Genomic DNA, 22,223 nt, shown 5'->3' with positions numbered 1-22,223 from the left:
CGTTGCTAGCTGTAATAAATGTCAACTGTTACGATTGGCGTGTAAAACCCCTTGCAAGACGGATGATCGAAAGACCATGCCTAATCGAAACGGAGGATGGATCCCTAATTTGCTATGGGTGTGTCGAGTGGTTTCTGGTCTGGCGGGCGCCCCGCCGTGATTTCGGGCCCCTTTGTGCGTGTGCGTGACAGGTGGGAGGGCCGCCTTCCGCGAACTGTGCGACTCAAGGGGAGACTCTTTTCCGCTAACCAAACGGGACCCACGGTTTGCCGACAGTGGAGGCAAGCACGTGCAACATCGCCTAGGAGAGAGTGAGCAGCCACCAATCACCGACCAGACTCAGTACATGTCACGTGACGTTGACATGAGTAAAATCCCGCCTACGATTTTATCGGGCCTATTTAAGGGACTTAAATAGGCCCGCAGTGTATTTTTTATTATTAGAGAGTTTTAGAATAGGGGCCCCAAAGAAATCGCGTCGACACCACTGCGCATGCGCGAGACGCGAACTGCGGTTGGGTTTTGCACTGGGCACGCTATTTCACAGATTTAGCCGGAGGCCCAAAATCTGCCCCAAAGCTTTGCGTCAATAAACATGGCGGCACCCATCGAATCGACGGCTCTCCGAGTACCAAATTGGCCTTGATTCGTGGTAACGCGTGAAGTTCGTAAGCTAGGAGAAGTGACTGCGCTTATCGCTTTCTCTCAACTAACGTGTGTAATGACGATTGATTCATTAGACGCCGCTGATTCCGAATTCGATTGTCGATATCAATGGCCTCTCAAATGTAATTAAACGCAAAACCACGAAAGTCAAAATTACTCTTGTTTTCATGAAATGGTATAGTTTATTTTAATATTTAAAATAGTTTTTCTTTGACACCATAGTGGCGCTGCAAGCGCAAGACGCTATTCGCAAACGCAAAGCCCTATTTAAAACTCTTCACTCCTGCATGCCCCAACGCTAACACCCGCAAAGCTCTTTGGGGCCCCAAATTTTTGGGGCCTCTATTCTAAAACTGTCTATTATTCTCTTCTTTTATATCCACCAACCATGGAATAAACAGTGCAAGTTTCGCACTACAAATCGCCTCGCCCCTGCCTGGTCGCCATGGTCTACCGGACGCCTACAGCCTGCCGATAACGCCACGCTACCCAGTAGTAACGCCGGTCGAGGTTCGACTAACCGAAGTCACAACACAACACAAACAGACCTGCTAAATGCATTAAGGTCGCGCATTGAACACTTTAAATAACACTTTTAACAACGCTATAGCAAGCGCTTTGTTCAAGAATTTAGCCTTGGTCTAAAAGTGACACTAGCAAATTATAATGCTCGAATGTTGTACATATCTTCGCATAGTAAACGTACATTAAATGTTGCTATACAGCTTGTCTCATCTGCCGGAAAAAAGAACGAAACATATCAGAATAGAACGCAATATCTGCGACATGATCTAACATATTTTCAGGTTACTGATGCCCAAACTGGCGATAATGATGCTCGCCGGCACCGTGTGCCTGTTGTGATAAAGTTTCAGAGTATCGTTTTCTGTCTTTCTTTTAAGGTGGCGACCAACGATCAGAGGTACCCAGATGAGCACCAGGCGCGAGAACGACTCACTCTGCAGCCCTACCAACGTGTTTCAGAGGGATTCATTGCCATCGAAAGAAAAGACCCGAAGAGCGTTGCTGAAGTAAGATATCCAAACTCGTTTGCTGGCGTCCTTGGGTGAAATACTATGTACAAAACGCGCGCACAAATGCGACCGGAAGTTACAAGCGCATACAGCTCGAACAATAATTTTTCAATACGGGCGTGTCTTGTAGTCGAGCCGCTGTGGTTGCAGCGTCACTAAAGCAGTATCTGCAAACGACGTCATTCCACTTGCATGCGGCCGGTGAGATTACAGAATAACGTAATAGTTTATTCGAGCCATGGCCTTTCCGGTTGTTCTGGCTTCTGTACGTCATGAAACAGTTCTGTACTGTTCTGGCTTTTTTATTGTGCAGCAGATAGGTTAAGTGAGGACACCTCTGAAATTGCGCGTTCTGAGAGTGCCACGAAGGCAAGGCATCTGCGTGTGTTCATAATTTAGAGCACTACACGTGCCCAGGGCGGGCCGGACGAAGCGTTTTTCGGAGGGCTCGGGTCGGGCCCGGGCTTGAAGCCGCGGGCCCGGGCCGGACTCGGGCTTGAAGAAACGGGCCCGGGCCGTACTCGGGCCCGCTTATTAAATGACCTAAGTGAGGCCTTCGACCACAAGCGAACGTGATTCATTGCATGGTTCAAGAGATTCCATGCCAAGCTGAAGTGAGACATGCAGGAAGCTGGCTCTTATTATACCTGGGCGCCGTGTGCGCCGTGTGCGACAACGCAAGAGTTTGCTCACGAAACGCCGGCTGAGCCCCACGCTGCAGACTCCTGTGCAGCCACTTTTATCATTCTCAAGTGCCCCGATTGTCTTGGGTCCCATGATGCTCCCTCGACGAGCTGATCCATAATTAAGAAGGAATAGGTGGTCTTGAAACAGACGGTGAGAGACCACTCGTCTTTTCGGGAAGCTGCTGCCGTTAGAAAGCGACGCTTCCGACGCCGTCGGACTTCAAGAACGTTGATGCCTCTGTAAAAAGTACGCCACATCCGACGACACCTCCTCGTCTGCCTCCTCAGCCTGATGCAGTCGAGTATAACTCTGAGACCAAGACGAAGTGTCTGCGAGTCAGAACGATATTTCCATAGCTCAGATGTTTTCACCTGATTTCTGTTTATATCTCGGGACCGCCGCCATGGGTTGCGGCACGGATGGAAATTGACGTCCCCGCGCCTCTGCTGCGTCCACGAAGCGGACCGACTTCCAGAGTGACACCGACGGCGACGATACCAGTAACTACTTGCTCAGTGATGAGGACTTCTCGGATGACGGCTTTCAGCTTATGATCAGCCGCAAGGCGAAAAGAAGCGACACCAGAGCTAGAGCACTGCACGGGCTCGGGCTTACCCGAAAGCCTGGGCCCGGCCCGGCTAGGGCAGTTTTTTCATGGGCTCGGGCCGGCTCTTGCATGACATGTGCTCTTTGGCCCAGGCCCGGGCCGGGCTCGGACTTTCTGGTGGTGTGCATGTAATGTGCAGCAAGTTATCCTCGCGCGTCTCGACTCTGAAAAACCTGTTGCCCAGGCGCAGCTGGAAGCTAGCAGTGCTACTCCTGTTTACTTCTCTTTTCTTCTTCCGTAGTATTTTGCGCTGTTTGAACAGAATGTAAAAGTCCAGAAAGACCGAAGTCGCCTCAAACCAAAGGATGTCATTGTATTCTTTACCTAAATCAATGTAATTAATGCTTTCAGCGTGGTGCAAGCGCATTCGCGACTTGCTGATTCTTCAAAGGCGAATTGGTAAAACTATGACTGGTAAGATAAGATAATTCGTCACGCTGCTGAAATATGGCACTGCGTCCGTCCATGATTGCACGCATGTTCTCAACCGGCCACCAAGCAGCAGCGCATTACGCTACACCATGGAGGAACGAGAAGCTTTCTTTCTCCATTTACTCAATCCATGCGCTGCGCTCACGAATCCATGCGCTGCGCTGCGCTTCGGTAGCTTCGGCTATAGTGTACTAGAATACGGTTGAGTGGGACTAGCGGTTGGGGCGGCGCATGCTTTGCAGTGAGGCGCCCGACGTGGAATAATACTGTGGCGGCGCTGCGATAGAAGTGGACTGGGCCTCCTCAAGGTCGCGCAGTTGGAAACTGCTGGCGATACTGCTCGACAGGGTCATTCGTACTACTTCTCGCGCTGGTATTTGCGTTCAGACCGCTCAAATGGTGTTCTTAATTGCATATGACATGTATTTATACCTTAAGAATAAATTCATTTCATTCTATTTTTTATGTTATTTTTTAATGCCGCTCGGTGATCATTTTCGGTCTCGGGCCGGTTTCGAGCCGGGCCCGGGTCTCGCCATAAAACATTTGGTCGGGCTCAGGCGGGCAGCCCAACGTAAAAACGGGCCCGGGCCGGCGGGCCCGTGCTGAAAAAATCGTCCCGTGCAGTGCTCTAACCAGGGCCAACAGGTCTTCAAACACGTCGACAGTAAGACCAACTCAGAATATCGCAATCAGGACGATTCTATTTGTACCAGTACTCGCTGCCGACAACTTGAGGAAACTTAACAGTCTCTCTCGGTGCTCCGTGAAGCGGGGACGCCGAATCAAGTCACGGACGCCCCAATCAAAACACGAAAAAATGCCTTGGGTATTGAACTTCATGGGGACGTCGACTGCATGGCTACGCCGCTGTGCTGCCATGATCACCATCTGCCTGGCTCATGCGCCCGTGCCACGCGCAGCCAGCCTGGGGCCGGAGCGCGAGGAGCGGCGACCAGGAAGCAGTTCAGTTGGCCTGAGATTTGGGGCAGTAAAGGTTGTCTTTTGAATGGCGCTTGCACCCTATGTCGTCTCTGAGAGCATCAGCTGACCACTGACTCTGAAGCCATGGCCCTGAGCCCACAAATTGTACGTGAGACTCCACTGAGCACTTTGAGCAAACTTATGGAACTTGGCTGCATGAAGGTCCACTCGTACATCCCTCTGGACCATGGCTTTCCTACTGGTGTCATCTACGACGTGGACGTCTCCATCACTAGCGCTGACTTGACGATTGCAGCGAAGCCAGCTGTTGATAGCGTCGCCATAACTCACGTGTCTGGACTCGGCACATCCCGCTGTGTGAAGGTAATCTTCAAGGGCGAATCTCTTCCCTCACACGTCAAGATGGGCCACTTTAAACACTTCGTGCGACCGTTTATCCCAAGGTCATTCTAATGTCGCAATTCCATGAGGCTATGGCACGTGAGCGCCATGCGCGAGAACACGAGAGCTTGCTCGCGCTGCGTAGAGCCCTACGCTGTAAGCTCCTGTGCAGCCATGGTTCTCAAATGCCCCAATTGTCTTGGGTCCCATGATGCTACTTCAAATGACTCCTCTAAAATGCAGAAAAGGGTGGTCTTGAAGCAGATGGCGAGGGACCGTTCGTCTCGCCGGGAAGCTTTTGCGGATGTTAGAAAGCGATGCTCCCGACGCCGTCGGACCAGTCGGACTTCAAAGACCGCCGATGACTCTGTAAAGAGTGCGCCACATCCTACGATTCCTACTTCTCTGCCCTCTAGGCCTGGTGGAGTCGAGTGTAACTCTGACAACAAGGTGGTGCCGGAGAACATCAATACAGAAGATTCGGCCGCGCTACTAAATCTACAGCCCGAGCCACAGCCGATACCACAGCTGAAGACAAAGCCGAAGTCATATTCGATGCCACAGCTCAAACCACAGCCGAAGCCACAGCCGACGCCACAGCCGATGCAGAGCCGGAGCCATAGTCACATCAAAGGATACAGCGCACCGCCGTAGGGTCTATAGCGCCGACTCCCGAAAAATTGCCCGAAGGTGACCGGCAAGTGGTTGTGATGCTTCGGTCCCTCATAAATACCGTTCGCATACTTTTAAGAAAGCTGCATGCTCCATCAGTGAGGTGCAAATGCTGGATGCTCTTAATCCAGTGCTTGCAACTCTCGAGTAAACCCCATGGCTCGCCCAGAGCCTCGTATTCGCAAAACAACCGCTGGGCCTTGGGTCATGCCTGATGTCTTCAACGCACATCACCAAGCACCTATGCGACTTTGGGTTCACCGCGTTTCGCTGCACACACAGTGTTCACTCTTTCTCTTTTCCTCTTTCAATTCCCGATTTCCGTTATCCCCAGTGTAGGGTAGCATACGCTCCTTTGGTCGTCTGGTTCACCTCCCTGTCATTCTTTTCCTTGCTTTCTCTCTCCCTCTGTATTCAAGTTGTGAATAAAAAAAAGGAAAAACACTTTCAGGCAGTTATTACTCAGAAACTCATGACGTATTTAAAGACTGTGGTGACCCATTGACAAAATAGATACGCTGGGACGCAGCAAATATTGACACGTATACATGTTTACCTTTCACCGGTGGCCGCTTTCCACCGGCTAACAAATGTTAAACGTTATCGCTCGGCGCAGGACGCGCCTGCATTGGAAGCTTCTCGAACGTTATCGATGCTTCTATCCATCGTCTGTGGTCACCGATCGACGCTCATGTAATCTGATTGTATCAGCGACGCGAATTGTCTAGAACTTTCTGGAAGACACGCGGGCACCAGGGATTAAATGTGGAACCTTCGATGACTCACGTATAAAAGCCGACGCGTTTCGCCGCTGATCAGATTTAGACGATCGCCGACTGTGTTCGCCGCTATCGTTTTGCTTCGAGTGTAGCTTGCATTTGTGGGCATAGGTTTGCCCAATAAAGAATCAGTTTCGTCATACAAAGTTTTACGACTGTTTTCTTCAGCGTCACTACAACGTGACAATATTAAATTAACTGTAATTTCTTGCAGGTAAATCAATTGTACGAAGCGGTTTTGTTCATTCATCACGTCAAGAAAATCAGTTCCTCGGTTTACTATGCGGTGAGAGTGTTTGTTTCTTCTTGCTATGCAATCTGGCTGTTGTCCTTTGCCACGTATGGCATTTCTTTTTAGCCGTAAATCAGGATATGCACTGAGTCATCAATGAATCACTGAGCGAGTCTTGAGTAGGGGATGTTAGTATCACGATTGGACTGAGCCTGCGCTCACGAACCGCATTAGTATAAGAGATGTTGTTGCCGAATTACAAAGCTTCTTGTTCTTGAAAGCTGCTTGCGACAAGTTGGCCGCCTTCATTAATAGTACGTCCAACGTCATGATCGGCTGGCACCTGCTCTACGGAGCAATTCTAGCGTGTGGCGATCTCTATGGAGGGGGAAAAAAGGGAGGGGGGGGGGGGGCTACGATACGCCCATGTTTTCGATGGGATTTGCCGGCCATGAACGGTGGAGTAGAGCAGCCATAAGAGTGGAGTAGACTAGAGCGGAAGGCATCGCTAGAAAATCCCGGAGATGGCGTGATAAAAGGTGGGCCGATTCCGCAGACAGTCTCATCCGCGGGCTCACGTAGATCACGTGTGTCACGTAGGTCACGTGCGTCGCGTGGTTGGGGGGGGGTCTCCGAGTGTTGCTGTCTTGCTGGTCAGGAACGTAATCACTAGGCTGCAAAACACGTTGCAGAAGATGAACAGTTTTATAACGTTTAATTACCCGCTTCATGAAAGCTTCGCTTCACATAGATTCAATAACATGTATAGTTTTTCTTACTTTTCTTTTCCTTTGTACAGCAAGAACACGGCTCGCCGACATTGTTTTCAACCTGTTATTTTCATTCCTTCAGGTCCTGTCCAAGGGGAGAATAGAAATGGTTCAGAAGCTGCCTGAAGGAAGAAGAATCGAGGAAAATATAGTGATACCTGTTACGCCTGAGATGACACCCAGCTTCCGCGTGGTAGTATTCGCTGTGCTTGGCGGAAACGTCGTTACGGACTCTATTTACGTGAATGCCCAGCCAGCGTGCACAAACACATCTCATGTAAGTGCAATAGTGGTGCGTTGCTCAATACGTAGGTACTTAAATGCTGGCCGATGCGCTTCTGGAATGAAGGACGTGCTCTGAACCAACCACGGCAGAAGTGGAAAACCACTCTACAGCCATGGCTTCAAAATGCTTGTTTGATGACTGCTGAAGTAAAAGTGTCTGCTCTGCTTTTAGGTTAAAACACAAAACGGATGACCTTTGCTAAATATGACTCATACTTGAAAAAATGCTTACTTAATTGGCGTCATCTGTACGACATACCCGTACGTATAAGTATATATACGCAGCGAATGTTGCCATAACTGCGTAACACGTATAACACTACCACATGTCAGCCAGACTGTACATTAACTATGCAAAGCGAAAGTAATGAGTTACGGCGTTTCTCACACTACATGTTTTGCAAGAAAGGCTAAGGGAAAACACGGGGAAGGCAGGAGATGGACATTCAAGACTATCAGCAAAACGAGAACAAGGTTAAAGCTGGAGCCAACTTTTCGACAAGTGGACTTGCCTTTTGCAAGGCGATATAGGAAAGACTAAACCACACAACCACTCATGTGGCGCAGTCTTCTTTCTGTGTTTCAGTGTGAAGCTATGGGGGGGGGGGGGGGGGGGGGCTTTCTTTTTTTCTCATTCAGTTACCGTGCGCATATTTCAAATAACTGCCGTTTCTCAAGTTTTACTTTCCCATAGTTATTACTGAGGCTTTCAGTTAGCGTATAGTACCGTTTAGGTCGAGTCCTGTGATGCTATATTATCCAGGGTATTGCGATAATGCAAGTTCTGGGCACAATGGCTGCCGTGGATATGAATGATAAATACGTGTACCCCATTACGATTTGTACGGGCATCGCAGATTGTTTTTTATAAATATATGGCTTCCGTAATATCTGAACATACATGGAGGCCAGAACTATCATTCTACAAGAGGTCGCGCGTTGGAAATAGTCGCCCTGGGGTGATGCTTGCGACGACGTCGCTTTCTTCACTTATGCATTTCAGTTCACCCTCGGAAGGAAGAATATGGGAGCTGCATCTGAGCCTATGGCCCTTGAGACGCTAGTAGTTAAGGGCACGCCTGGAACACGTGTTGGCTTTTTGGGCGTAGACCAATCGCTGTACCTGCTGAGAAAAAAGGATCTCCTCACAAGGGACAAGGTAATGCATATATTAAAAAGGTCATCGCATTTGCGCGCCTAAACTAGTCCGAGAACACAATTAATTGCCCAGTATTGCTCGTAATAAGGGCCCAGTCATTTATAAAGAATGCGGAGCTTAACAGTTGAGACCCGATCCCAAAACATGAAGGAGTTTCAGTCGATTTATTTGAAATAATGGCGCCATTAATTGTCCTCGAACGAGGGCAGTGCATTACATGCATGGAGAAGTCTGCACTTGAAATATATCAAACAGCGAAGAATGAACTCACAAGATAAATATTTTACGATAAATCAAAGGACAGTTCACTAATGCTCGAATGCAGAGCAGGATATCAGAGAACACTAGGGTTATTGAAAAAAAATTGCCGATAACGATTATACTTGCGCAGCAAGAGGAATAGCGCAGAAACCATACAGAATATTTTATTTGCTTTTTGTTGTATTCATCCAGTAGTCTGGGAAGACGTAGTGATGCAACCCAACAGTTTGGGCTTTAAGTATAATATCTGCGGTGGAGAATGGTAATAGGTGACTGTAGTTTTGGTGCAGCGAACGCAGGAAACATAAAGAAAATATTTTAGGGTCATAAGTTTCTACTAGGTTCAATGATGTTTTAACGCAAAGCATGGGTTATAAATGCCGATAATAAGCGCAAAAGATCGGTAAATATAGAGAATAGTGGCATCCTTCTCTACCCTATTTCAAAAAGGATTTTCACAATATCCATCCATCCAGGTTCAAATCCACTACACTAAATAGGCTGCATACTTTACGCACTATCTTCAATTTGGTGTACTGGTTTGAAATTTCTCGTTTGATATTTATATGTACATGACTATAGTTATGTCCTATACGCTTCCATATGAAGTAAGTAGAGCGCTAAAGCAAATAGGTTTGTGTAAACAAAAAACATAAAGACAACTGTGGGATTTGCTTTCTGAAATATGGGCCGTCACGGCCTTATAAGCAAGAGCTCACTAATATCGCGCATTTGGTGTTATGTGCATGTAAAAACAAAACATTCCTGGATAAGCTATCTAATAAAATATGTAAAAACATCTTTAACATTGTTAACGGTTCTCATGCCTGTGTGCTCCCTTAATTAAGCTTTTCATCAAGCACCAGTATGCAATTAGGGACGACAGCGTGGTAATGTCAACTACATCGTAATTGCGGCAAAGTATTTGTCCCATGCCAATATGGAGATATACAGCGAAGTGAATCGCTTCCGCGGACCTCCTTGCGTTAATTGCATAATAACATGTGGAAATTTGCCGTATACACAACGTCCATATTCCAACCTTCAACGTTACAATGCACGTCTGGCACGTTAGATACATGTCTCAGCGGCAGTGTAGACGTTCTTTGAACAGATAAGTCACTGTGTTTCTAATAGCCCCCACTTGTCACAAAACTGGGAGCTGACAAAGGTTTTCTTTCGTAAGTTCTCTTGCAGCATCAGAATTGAGATCAATTTGCTCTTACCAAGAATTTTAGCAAATTTTACTATAATAGCTTTTTGTGCATACGGACTAAGGTTCTTTAGAAGATGCGTGGCGCCAATATTTTCACAGCTTCAGCTGTCTAATAGTGAAGTTCGATGATCTCTACTAAAGCCAAGATAGTGAAACTTCAGCCTATAGGTGCGAATTAGTTCTCATCAATCGTTCTTTAATGACCGCGCTCCCATTCAGTTATAACATTTTTGCTATCATGAATCTCCGATGCTTGCTCTTACGAGCCCGCCTAGTTTGCGAGGAGGAGGAGGAGGAGGAAAAACATTTATTAAGAGAGAGAAAAAAAACAAGCAGGCGCCTGTCTTCCTGCTTGTGTTGGGAGGTGCCCTCAGTCCAGGGCTTCTGCGGCTCTTGCTGTCTCCCGGGCCCGCCGCACCAGCTGTTGCTGGTCACGAGGGTCCGAGCTAGCCAGCACGGCCTCCCACTGCTCGGGTGTGGGGTTGAGTATATGCGGGGCTACCTGAATTTTGGGGCATGTCCATGTGGTGTGATATAGGGAAGCGTAGTCGTTACAAAGGGGGCATTTGTACGAGTACAGTGCAGGGTGTATTGCGTGTAATCTGCTTAAATGGGGGTATGTGTTGGTTTGTAATTGTCGCCATGCTACTGCGTCTTCGCGTAAGAGGGTCTTGTGCGGGGGTGGGTATTGTCGTCTGTTCAATCTGTGGTGTTCTAATATGGCGTGGTATTGTAAAGGTACAGACTTCATAGATGCGGCTGTATCCCTCTCTTGTGGCGCCCGGGTGGCATGAGCTCGGGCTACAGCGTGCGCACGCTGATTTCCACGGAGGGACTTGTGTCCAGGAGTCCATACTATTTCAACGTCGGGTAATTGAGAGGCTTGTTTGAGGAGTCGGGCGGCGATGGAACATATTCTGCCTCTGGTATAGCTACAACAAGCTGCTTGAGAGTCGGCAATAATTGTAGCGTGTTCTTTGGTTTGACTAGAGGCGATGGCTAAGGCGATGGCTGTCTCCTCCGCTTCGAGGGTGTTGGCAGTGCGGACCGTCATCGAGACCACCTCTTGAAGGTTATGGTCGACAACACTGACTGCCATGGCTGCTTTTCGGGGGTACTGCGCGGCATCTGTGTATAGTATGTTGGGGAGGTTACCGTATCTTGTTTGAAGAGTCTTTGCGCGAGCTTTGCGACGACCGGCATGATGTTCCGGGTACATGCTTCTGGGGATGGCGGCTACCTTGATGTGCTCCCGGATGTTGGGGGCCAGATAGATTGATTTTTCGTGGCCTCGGCCCTGTGTTGGGTAGCCTAGGCGCGCTAGGAGCTTCTTGCCTGTTGGTGTGAGGGCTAGGCGTTCTCGTTGGCTTGTGAGGTGGGCGTCTATGATTTCTCTTACTGTGTTATGGACTCCTAGGGCTTCGAGCTTGAGTGTGGCTGTTCCCGGTGGTAGGCCGAGCGCTTGCTTGTATGCTTTCCGCAGAAGTATGTCTATTTGATCTTTCTCCTTGGGAGTGAGGGGAAGGTACGGGGCAGCGTAGGCGATGCGGCTGATTATCAGGGCCTGGACGAGCTGGGTCACGTCGTCTTCTTTCAGGCCGTGTTGTTTGGTGGTGATGCGGCTGACCATTCGCATGACTTGGAAAGTGGTATGCTTGAGAGGTTGGATGGTGTAGGAGCCTCCGCCGTCCTGTTGTATGTGGAGGCCGAGGATGCAGACGCGATTTAATGTGGGTATTTCTTTGCCGTCGAGGGTGAGTGTAATGTGGGGTATTTCATTGAGTTTTCTACGGGATTTCTGTCGAACGACTAATAGTTCCGACTTCTTGGGGGAGCATCGGAGACCGCTGCTTCTTGCATAATGCTGGACGACGTCAGTCGCTTGTTGGAGTGCGTCTTGTTTTTCTCCTTCAGAACCAGTGGTGGTCAAGATAGTGATATCATCGGCGTATATTGCGTGCCTGATTCCTGGTATTGCATTGAGTTTATCAGGTAGCTTCATCATAGCAATGTTGAAAAGGGTGGGTGATAGAACGGCACCTTGTGGGGTTCCTTTGTTGCGAGTAGGTAACGTCGGGGTTCTGAGTGAGCCAATGCCTACTGTGGCCGTGCGGTTGGTTAGAAAGGCGCGTGCGTAGTTGTAAGTATTACGACCACAGTTGGTAAGACTTAGGTTTGTAAGGATGGTACTGTGAGCCACATTGTCGAAAGCGCCTTTAAGGTCTAGTGCTAAGATCACTCCGGTGTTGTGTGGTGAAATGTGTTCAAGGACTTGTTCCTTCAGTTGAAGAAGAACGTCATGGCTAGAAAGGTGGGGCCGGAATCCGAACATCGCTTCGGGCAGCAAGTCACTGGATTCTAGGTAAGGTTGAAGTCGGTTCAGAATGACGTGCTCCAGAAGCTTACCTAGGCATGAAGTCAGTGATATTGGTCTGAGATTTTCTAAGCTGCAGGTTTTGCCTGGCTTTGGAATGAGGATGATGTCCGCGTGCTTCCAATCCGCTGGTACCCGCCTCCCAATGATGATTAAATAGGTCAGTAAGAGATTGAATGGTGCCGTCATCCAGATTGCGCAGGAGCTTGTTATTTATTTTGTTCTTGCCTGGAGTGGTGTTTCGTGTGAGTGCATGGATTGCTTGTTGCACCTCAGAGATGGTGATCGGATTGTCCAGGTCGTGCTTGTCGCATCCGCTGTACGTGGCAGGTTGTCCCTGTGTGGTTTGAAATCTCCTATGTACCGCACCCTCAACTCTTCCAGGATGTCGTCGTCAGAACCCGGATGGTTGTGGAGGAGACGTTGAATTGTTTGCTGGCTGACTGCTTTGCTTTGCGTGGGGTCAAGAAGATGGCGTAGTAGCGACCATGTTTTGGCCGTGCAAAGAGTGCCCTGCAACTTGTTGCGTAGTTGTCGCCAGTTGTGACGGGTAAGCTCCCCAGCATAAAATTCTGCGGTTGCCGTGAGTTTCGTTATACGTAGTCTCAGTTTCCGGTTATGTTTTTGGCGCTTCCATCTCCTAACAAGACCTCGACGGGCCTCCCACAAGTGAAGAAGGTGCGGGTCTACTGCCGTAATATCTGTGGTGAGTGTGATGTGTTTTGAATGTCTGTTTACGTCTTGCTGGAGCTCTCGTACCCACTATTCGAGATCCGCAATAGCCCTCGAGGAGTCATCCACCCGCTCTTTGCGAAAAGCTGTCCAATCTGTGAGTGTTATCTTTTTTATCGGGCGGCGTGCATGCGTAACGTACAATATGGTTGCAAGGATGCAGTGATCACTGCCCAGGGTTTCCTCCGTGTTGTGCCAGATGGTTTGTTGTATCTCTTTAGTGAGGGTGAGGTCAGGGCACGTATCTCTGGAGACGCTGTTTCCTAGACGTGTGGGGTATGCGGGATCTGTGAGGATGGTGAGACAGTGCTGCTGTATCATATACTGGAGTGCAGTGCCTTTTGATATGGCTGTCGTGTAGCCCCATGCCTGGTGAGCCACGTTGAAGTCGCCTACTATAATTGAGGCTGTTGGTTTTGGTTATGGTAACCAATTTGGTGATCAAGTAGTCGAACTTCGCCTGCTTCTGCTTGGGTGGGCTGTAGATGTGCAGTATGAAAAGGCTCTTTCGGCCTCTTTGGAGGGCTAGGATCTCAATTAGGTTGTGGTCGACGTCACTGCCGTCTACTGTGTGTTGTATTGTAGTGAATGTTTTAGCTGTAAGTGTGGCCACGCGACTTTCAGGCGTGGTAGTATGTGTGTTGTAGCCGGTTTGAGTTGGGTGTGTGCCTGTTTCCTGCAGTGCGATTACGCTCGGTGCCGTGTTTGCCTTAATTATGTACTGTCTCAATGATCCGTGCTTGCCTTTGTAGCTGCGACAATTCCATTGCCAGATTAAGAGTGGGTTTTCGTTGCTGTGGTTGGTTTTGCTATTCATCTTGGCTTACGGGTGGATCGGCAGGGTGTCCCTGCTCTACTTCCTGTTGTGCTATTTTTTTCACCTTCTTACGTCGCTGATCTTTTGCGAGCCGTGTTTCTTCGACTGCATTTGCAAGTTGCTGGATACTTTGTTGAATGGCTAGCATCTGCTGTTGCAGTGCACCGACTTTCTCCTCGACTTGCGCGATTTCTGTCGGTTTTGCTGATTCCGCGAGAAGCATGGGTTCAGAACTCTCCGAAGATGATAGTGATGAGGGTGTGCTTATTGGTGCAGACTCCTGACTGGCGGTACGACTGGCGTATAATTCTGCAATGTGCGTGCGAAGTTTTTTGTTTTCTTCGTGGAGGCGTTTGTTCTCCTCTCTGATAGCCTTTAGCTGAGCTAGAATTTGCTGTTGAATATCAGTATTGTCTTTGGGGAAAGAAATGTGTGGGGTGGGTGCTGGGTGTAGATGTGGTGAGAGGGGGTTGTTTTTCGGGGCTGTGTGAGAGGGGAATAGCCGCGCTGACCAGGTCACCGTTTGTGATCCCGGCGCAGCAGGTCCGCTGGGGTTCCGGATCGCTCCCTGTTGGTTCCGCGAGCTTGCGAACTTATTTGTGAACACGGGCGCTCGGTTTGTATTCAGAAATCAGTTCATACGCTGAAGGGGCTCCTAAAAACAGCTGCCGGCCGATTTTGCTAGCGAGCATAATACTAACGCATAGGTGGCCGCACGATTACAAATGTTCCTGAAGAACAAATATAGTTCTGAATACGTCTTGACATCCCGTATTCAGAAACCAGTTCGTATACGCTGAAGCAGTTCGCAAGAAAATGAAAAGGCCAGTCACGATAGCGAACGTCATGACTAGAGCACTGCACGGGACTGATTTTTCGGCCCGGGCCCGGGCCGGACCCAGGCTTACATGACGGAGACGAGCCCGGGCCCAGCCCTGGCCTGGGCATTCATTACGAAGCTTAGCTAGGGCCCGCATGTGCATGACGAAGCCCGGCCTGTAAGAAAAAAATTCTTTTTTCTTACAGATTGTACCGCATCTGTCAGCCTCACCTTCTCGAGGTTTAATCAGTTGCAGTATGTAAGCAATAAAAGACCGAAATCTTTGCTTCTCCCACGGGAACATCAGTGATCCGGCCCATTACCTGTGCTGCTATTTTATTGCGATAGCAATTATATGCACACTTCCACCGGATTTCTGCCGTCGCCGTCGCCGTCACCGTGAGGTTCCGTATAGATAAAATCTTCGCCGCGCGCCGTATGCCCGAGCGGAAGCCTGCGGGGACGCCCACTGTCACGGAGAGCGAACGCACTCAATCTTCCACGCGCAAGCAAGGAAGCGGGAAGCGAGCGCCGGAGGGAGCGGGGGGGGGGGGGGGGGGGGACTTCTACTCTGCCAGCAACCGCGCTCGTCGCTCGCTCGCACCGTCTCTTATCTCCACACGGCTCTGACCTTTGTGCGCCGTGCATTCGCCGCTCAGTTTCCGTTGAAGCGATAAACCGCACGTACCTTCGCCCGCGGCGGCGTATGCTTGCTGCCAGCGTTTTGACAGTCGTTGTCTGCTGTCATTCAGTGTGATCTCTTCGTGTTTGTGCGCGCTCACACCACGCTTGTTCATTCAGTTCATAATAGTCGGGCCACATTTTCCAACGCACGCTACACATGCAATGCTGCCCGGATCGGCAGTGCAGCGCTACAGGTGTGTCCCTTCGCACGCGCTGCCCACGGGAAGCGCTTCTCATCAACACCACCGTTTCACACGCGCCTTCTCGTGGTCATCGAGTCTCTCTTCATGTCGGTCTACTTACGCCGCAGCACACCTGCTTACTTATACAGCTCATGTTTACTACAATTCCATTCATATTGCCACCAAAGTCGCTCACCTTACTTCGTATGACATTGCTGTGTTGCTATCGCATTCATTGCTTCGCCCTTAGGGCGAAACTGTGACATTTTTTTGCCTGTGCTGCTATTGCCTGTGCTGCTACCTCGATTTGTACGATATGGTTCTATGAGGGTATTTAGCATGCGAATATACAAGGTGTTACATTTTAGCTGCACCAAATTTTTAAACGTTGTTTGTGACAGATTCATCAGTCATCATCAGCCTATATTATTGCGATAGCAATTATATGGACACTTTAACCGGATTTCTGCCGTCGGCGTCGCCGTCGTCGTCGCCGTGAGGTTCCCTATAGATAAAATCTTCGCCGCGCGCCGTATGCCCGAGCGGAAGCGTGCGGGGACGCGCGCTATCACGGAGAGCGAACGCACTCATCTCCCACGCGCAAGCAAGGAAGCAGGAAGCCAGCGCCGGAGGGAGCGGGGGGGGGGGGGGGGGGGGCACTTCTACTCTGCCAACAACCGCGCTCATCGCTCGTCCGCACCGTCTCTTATCTCCACACGGCTCTGACCTTGATGCGCCGTGCATTCGCCGCTCAGTTTCCGTTGCAGCGATAGACCGCACGTACCTTCGCCCGCTGCGGCGTATGCTTGCTGCCAGCGTTTTGACAGTCGTTGTCTGCAGTCATTCAGTGTGATCTATTCGTGTTTGTTTGTGCGCGCTCACACCACGCTTGTTCATTCAGTTAGTAATAGTCGGGCCGCATTTTCCAACGCACGCTACACATGCAATGCTGCCCGGATCGGCAGTGCAGCGCTACAGGTGTGTCCCTTCGCACGCGCTGCCCACGGGAAGCGCTTCTCATCAACACCACCGTTTCACACGCGCCTTCTCGTGGTCATCGAGTCTCTCTTCATGTCGGTCTACTTACGCCGCAGCACACCTGCTTACTTAATCAGCTCATGTTTACTACAATTCATATTGCTACCAAAGCCGCTCACCTTACTTCGTATGACATTGCTGTATTGCTATCGCATTCATTGCTTCGCCCTTAGGGCGAAACTGTGACATTTTTAATGACCACTGCAGGACGAAGGCCTCTCCTTGTGATCTCCATAAACCCCTGCCTTGCGCTAGCTGATTCCAACTTGCGCCTGCAAATTTCCTAACTTCATCACTCTACCTACTTTTCTGCCGTCCTTGACTGCGCTTCCCTTCTCTTGCTATCCATTCTGTAACTCTAATGGTCCACCGGTTATCCATCCTACGCATTACATGCCCACACTGCTCTCTTCTGTCTCTTAACGTTAGGCCTAACATTTTTCGTTCCATCGCTGTTTGTGCGGTCCTCAACGTGTTGTTGAGCTTCTTTGGAACAAATTCTTGGAAGGAATCCACTTGGAATGAATTCTCAGGACTGAACCAGTTTCGAGATATTAATTTTCACAGTGTCCGACGAAATGCACGGGCGTTCCAGTTAACTTTTTGAGGAAAACGCTGTTTTATGCAGTGAAACCCACAAGTAACTGGAACGCCCACGCATTTCGTCGGACACTTTGAACATTAATATCTCGAAACTGGTTCAGTCCTGAGAATTTCTTCCAAGTGGATACGCCTTGCGAACTCACCGGCTATAATTCGTAGATTGAAAGATGTGCCGTTACATATTTAATTAAAAAGTTAATTAGCGTAATTATGTTAATTATTCAATTAGGCGTTTTGATTTTCGTGGAAGTAATGGCCACCTTATGCGAGTAGTTTAGATCAAGCATTATAATTGTGCTATCTGCCACAGGCAATTTAAAAAAAATTGGTGCAGCTAAAATGAAACACCCTGTTTATATGTTGGGTATTACATGGATTCGTCTGATCTTCGTGCTTGGGGCTTTAGATGTGTTGTTTTGGCTTTGTTTCTATGTATATATAAGCAGGCGAATTCACAAGTATACAACATCAAATAAACGACAAGACACCCCTTGCCTTAACGCTAAAATAATACAATAGTATCGACACTGGTAATAGTGCAGTCGCAAGAAGCGATAACATGGAAATGGTTTGAGGAGCGGTTCCTTGTCTAATTTATTTTTCCTAGCACGGAAAACAATGTTCGTTTTTGTGGAAAAGAAAAAAATATTGCTTAGCGTGCACTGGCGGCGCATTGCTAAAGAGACAGCGGAGCTGATGGGTACCTAGCTGGTCCTGGCTTTTGGGCCAGGCTAAGCACTACCAAGTCATCCCCAGCATTTCCCTGGATTTATTGATTATTGATCGATTATCGATCAGCTATTGATTGGTTATCGATTGTCTATCGCAAGGTATTGGCCACGTATTTGGGCTAGGCGAAGCACTACCAACCCCCAGAATTTTCAGGAATTTATTGATTATTGATCGATTATCGACTAGCTATTGATTGGCTCTAATTACCCCTGGAGCCAATCAATAGCTAGTCGTTAATCGATCAACAATGAATAAATTCCGGAAAATGCTGGGGATCACAGGGAGAGGCCTTCGTCCTGCAGTGGGCATAAATATAGGCTGATGATGACGATTGATTGGCTATCAATTGCCTATGGATGACTGACTAAGCTTAAGTCGTCTCCACCATGCTTAGCTAGACTTATGCAGGCTCATCTTCGCTAGTTCACAGGTGTATGTGCCAATTGCGTTTGGACCCTTTCTGCACTGCTGCCAGGATCGGCCCACATTTTTGGATTTAGCAGACACATTACACCCGGCTGAAACAGCTTTGTTAAAAATGAGAACTTCATCTGTTTTACAATTTTCTTTTGATAAGATATACAGTCATCTTTCTTGCACGTGTCACTTCAAATTGGCACAGAATGCATTGAACCATGCAAAGCATAACGTTCGCGTGTGCTCGAAGGTCTACTTAGGCCCTTTAATGAACTGGCCCGAGTCAGGCCCGGGCCTGCGGCCTCAAGCTCGAGCCCGGTCCAGCCCGCGGGCCGGGCCGGGCCCGGCTTTTGGGTCGGCCCGTGCAGTGCTCTAGTCATGACAGAACACAAGGCGCAAAAGTGGCAGCCAGTGACATACAGTTCTTACGAACGAATTTTTTTATGTAAACTACACATCGGCAGTTGAATTCGCGAACATTTTCGGTCGTGAAAACAGCTTCTCATTGGCCGATTAGGTTTCCTAATATTACGTCCAGTAACCCTATAGTGTTGAATAAGCGCCTAGTAAACGAACAACAGTATTTACATTATGCTTATTATGCTTTTCCATTGACAAATACAGAAATTTTTGTAGGCACTGCTACTTGCAAAAGTGTAAGCAGCGGACCGTACTGATAGAACCGTCTTTGCATGCCGACGCGACGTGGGAACGTTCTAATTCGCACCCCGTGTACTGTGCAGCTGTTCCAGTCTCTGGATTCTAAGGATCTCGGCTGCGGCGCGGGCGGAGGCATGGACGCGGTCGAAGCACTTTCCAGTTCCGGCGTCGTGCTCCTGACGCGAGCTCACGTGGGCAACACCTTGAGAAGCGGTGAGATATCCGGCCCAGGGTCACAGTCTCGGGGACCTGCGTGTCATCGGACTAATATTTGATTGTTTTTTAAGCTCTAGGCATGAGATGAAGGAGATGCTTGCGCTGTTTTGGCATCACACAATGCTTGTACCGCGATCGGCAAGTGCTATAGATCTTGTACACATATGCCTATCCTGATGCAGTGATTCACGTAGTTATTGCAAGAAAGCGAGTTTCGTTACTTGGTGTAAACAATAACTAAGTAATTCCAATTTGAACACGGGCTGACAAGTTCTTCCAGAATCGGCATAACACGCGCGTTCCTGAATGAGGAGAGGACAGACAAAGTGTATAGGGAAAGAAAAAGACAAAAAAATGCAAAAACCTGCAATTGGAAAAGAAGAAAGCATTTAGATTCGATAAGTGCCGAGCACACCTCCATGTAGACATCAAGCCAACAATGCAAATAAATACACTTGTAGAATGTGGAGAAAAGTATTCACGTGCAGCACTGCCACCACGAAACAACCAAAGCAACACTGGTAAAAAAAAAACTAATAGAAAACGGACAAGACGCTTGTGTATCCGGACAATGTATGATTGCATAGTGCCTCTGCATGGCCGTACCGGTCTACACTGACAAACAGGGGAACAAACAGCCCGTGTTCAGAGGAAGCGGGGAGTTCTTGCAGAAGGAGGAGATGGCGACGGTCTTGCGATTCGTTTATTTAAATGGCCGGCCGCGAAGAGCTTTATGAGTCGCATATCCTAGCTACACCATTCGTTTGAGTTGTTACGGTGATCTGTATTATTATAAAAGATTAGAAAATGACATGAAAATGCATTTGGGTATATTCTTTGTGCAGTGACAGACCTGAAAAAAATTTATTACAAGAAACAGTTCGCTCAGCTTATAAAGCCAGCATTGATAGGTATCATCAAGCACGCCTTACAAGCTTCCTGCTGTCCTTCCTATGTTCACTAAATCTCTAAAGAACTGACTGAAAGAGTGCTTCCTTTCTTTTTTATATTTTTACCTTTTTTGGCAATTGTAAATCTGGAATCACACCTGACGTTAATATGCGATGCATTTGTATTAACTTGCATCGTCTATAATACGACCAGAAAGAACTCAATGTTCTTGAGACCTAAAATAAATCATCTTGCCCTTTATGCAGGATGTCTCAGCAAACACTTTCAAAATTTTTAAAGGTTGCCTGTGGATGATAGCACAATTCTAGTTCATGAGCTGGTCTACTCGAAGAGGCGGACATTATTTGCACATAAAGTTGAAATGCATAATTGACTAATTAACAAAAATGCACTAAGTTTTTAATTAATTACCATATGCACAATATTGCAATTTACAGACCTTGGAGTTCGTATGACGGATCCACTTGGAACGAATTCTCAAGATGACACCACTTTCGAGATATTAATTCCAGAACTTCGCGGAGAAATGAATTCGGGCGTTCCAGGTACTTTCCTAACAAAGCTTTGTTTTATGCATTGAAGCACCAAAGTAACTGGAACGCCAATGCATTTCTCCGCAAAGTTCGGGAATTAATATCTTGAAACTGGTGTCATCCTGAGCATGGATCCACCTAGCGAACTCCAAGGCTAGAATTTGTAAATTGCAATATTGGACATATGGTAATTAATGAAAAACTTAATTAGTGCATTTTTTGTTAATTAGCCAATAATGCATTTCAATTCTTGGTGCAAGTAATGTCCGCCTCTCCGAGTAGACCAGCTCATGAACGAGAATTGTGCTTTCTGCCACAGGCAACCTTTAAAATTTTTTAAAGTGTTCGCTGAAACACCGTGTATTACTGGGCCTTCTTGACTTGCTGTTGCTAATACTTGCCATGCATGGCAAAGAACTGAGTAGTCCTCGCTCGAATTTAAAAAAAAAAAAAAACGCTTGGTCACGTGGCTGCGAATGTCGCAGCTCAATGAATATAGACTTTCGTAAAGAGTGTCGGGGAGTATATGCGTAGTCGGCAAATAATAAGCGCCACAGTTGTGGCAGAAGGAATGTCGCACCAGGGGAAACACTTGCAATACGCATAAGCAAGCAAGTCGTAGACATCCATCGGCCGGGAGTGGTTCAGTGCGATCTCGCAGAACACCCATACTGTACTGTTATTTCTCGCCCACTATTCCTCGTGGTTTTCTAGTGGTTTCAAAATGGTTCAGTATGATTCATATTGTACTGTTTGTCGACTTCAAAGTTTACAGGAGCAGACCTGCCACTAACATTCACAATGATACTCCAACTTTGTTTTAGTGTTTCCTTCGGTACACCCTCAGTGAACCAATTACAAAGAAATGAAGAAGTCCGCAAGTTATGAAAGCTACCTAATGATATAAATTGAACTCGTAACATATAGGTTTCCAAAGTGAAGTCTGCCAAGATAACGTATTAGATTTGCGAAGGTCATGCACTACAAATAAGGTTCAAATATTTCTAATACCGCGACGTTGTCTTCTGTCTTCTGTTCGGTGTTTGAAAACGATAACTACGATACAGAAGTGAGTAGAGAGGCCCTGTACGTGCCCAACAGTAGCCAACTGTGTAGAACATACGAACGTCCGTCCATCCGTTTGTCTGTTAGTCTGCACGCACGCACTACGCATGTACGCGTGTAATTTTTATACAAGAGGACAGCCAACTACGTAAGGATGTTCTTTTAGTTATGTTGCTTTACATAATATCTTTAAAGGAAAAAACGAGAACTGCAAGCATAAGACGATATCTAACGTTTGTCTTTTTATTTCAGACATAGCCTGCCACGAGCACCGAAGAAAACGAGAAGCAGCGATCAACATCTGTAAGCTCA

General features: G+C 47.9%; 2 protein-coding genes across 8 annotated transcripts in view; both read left to right on the top strand.

Moving 5' to 3' along the window:
• The window catches only part of LOC119463792 (A.superbus venom factor 1-like), a 268,434-nt gene that overhangs the window by 19,434 nt on the left and 226,777 nt on the right, over positions 1-22,223 (top strand). The gene's annotated exons all lie outside the window — the stretch shown is intronic.
• The window catches only part of LOC125945992 (A.superbus venom factor 1-like), a 179,508-nt gene that overhangs the window by 4,980 nt on the left and 152,305 nt on the right, over positions 1-22,223 (top strand). For both annotated transcript variants that reach the window (XR_007467299.1, XM_049668464.1), the window contains exons 5-10: positions 1,569-1,697; positions 6,418-6,489; positions 7,288-7,482; positions 8,494-8,649; positions 19,269-19,398; positions 22,164-22,214. Coding sequence is in view for 1 of the 2 variants with exons in the window: in XM_049668464.1 (XP_049524421.1) it covers positions 1,569-1,697; positions 6,418-6,489; positions 7,288-7,482; positions 8,494-8,649; positions 19,269-19,398; positions 22,164-22,214 (733 nt within the window). In the remaining variant the exon portion in view is untranslated. The remainder of the gene's footprint in view (positions 1-1,568; positions 1,698-6,417; positions 6,490-7,287; positions 7,483-8,493; positions 8,650-19,268; positions 19,399-22,163; positions 22,215-22,223) is intronic.

The sequence above is a fragment of the Dermacentor silvarum genome, chromosome 1 (genome assembly GCF_013339745.2).
Source record: "Dermacentor silvarum isolate Dsil-2018 chromosome 1, BIME_Dsil_1.4, whole genome shotgun sequence".
Lineage (NCBI taxonomy): Eukaryota > Metazoa > Arthropoda > Arachnida > Ixodida > Ixodidae > Dermacentor > Dermacentor silvarum.
This window is presented reverse-complemented; position numbering and strand designations above follow the sequence as displayed.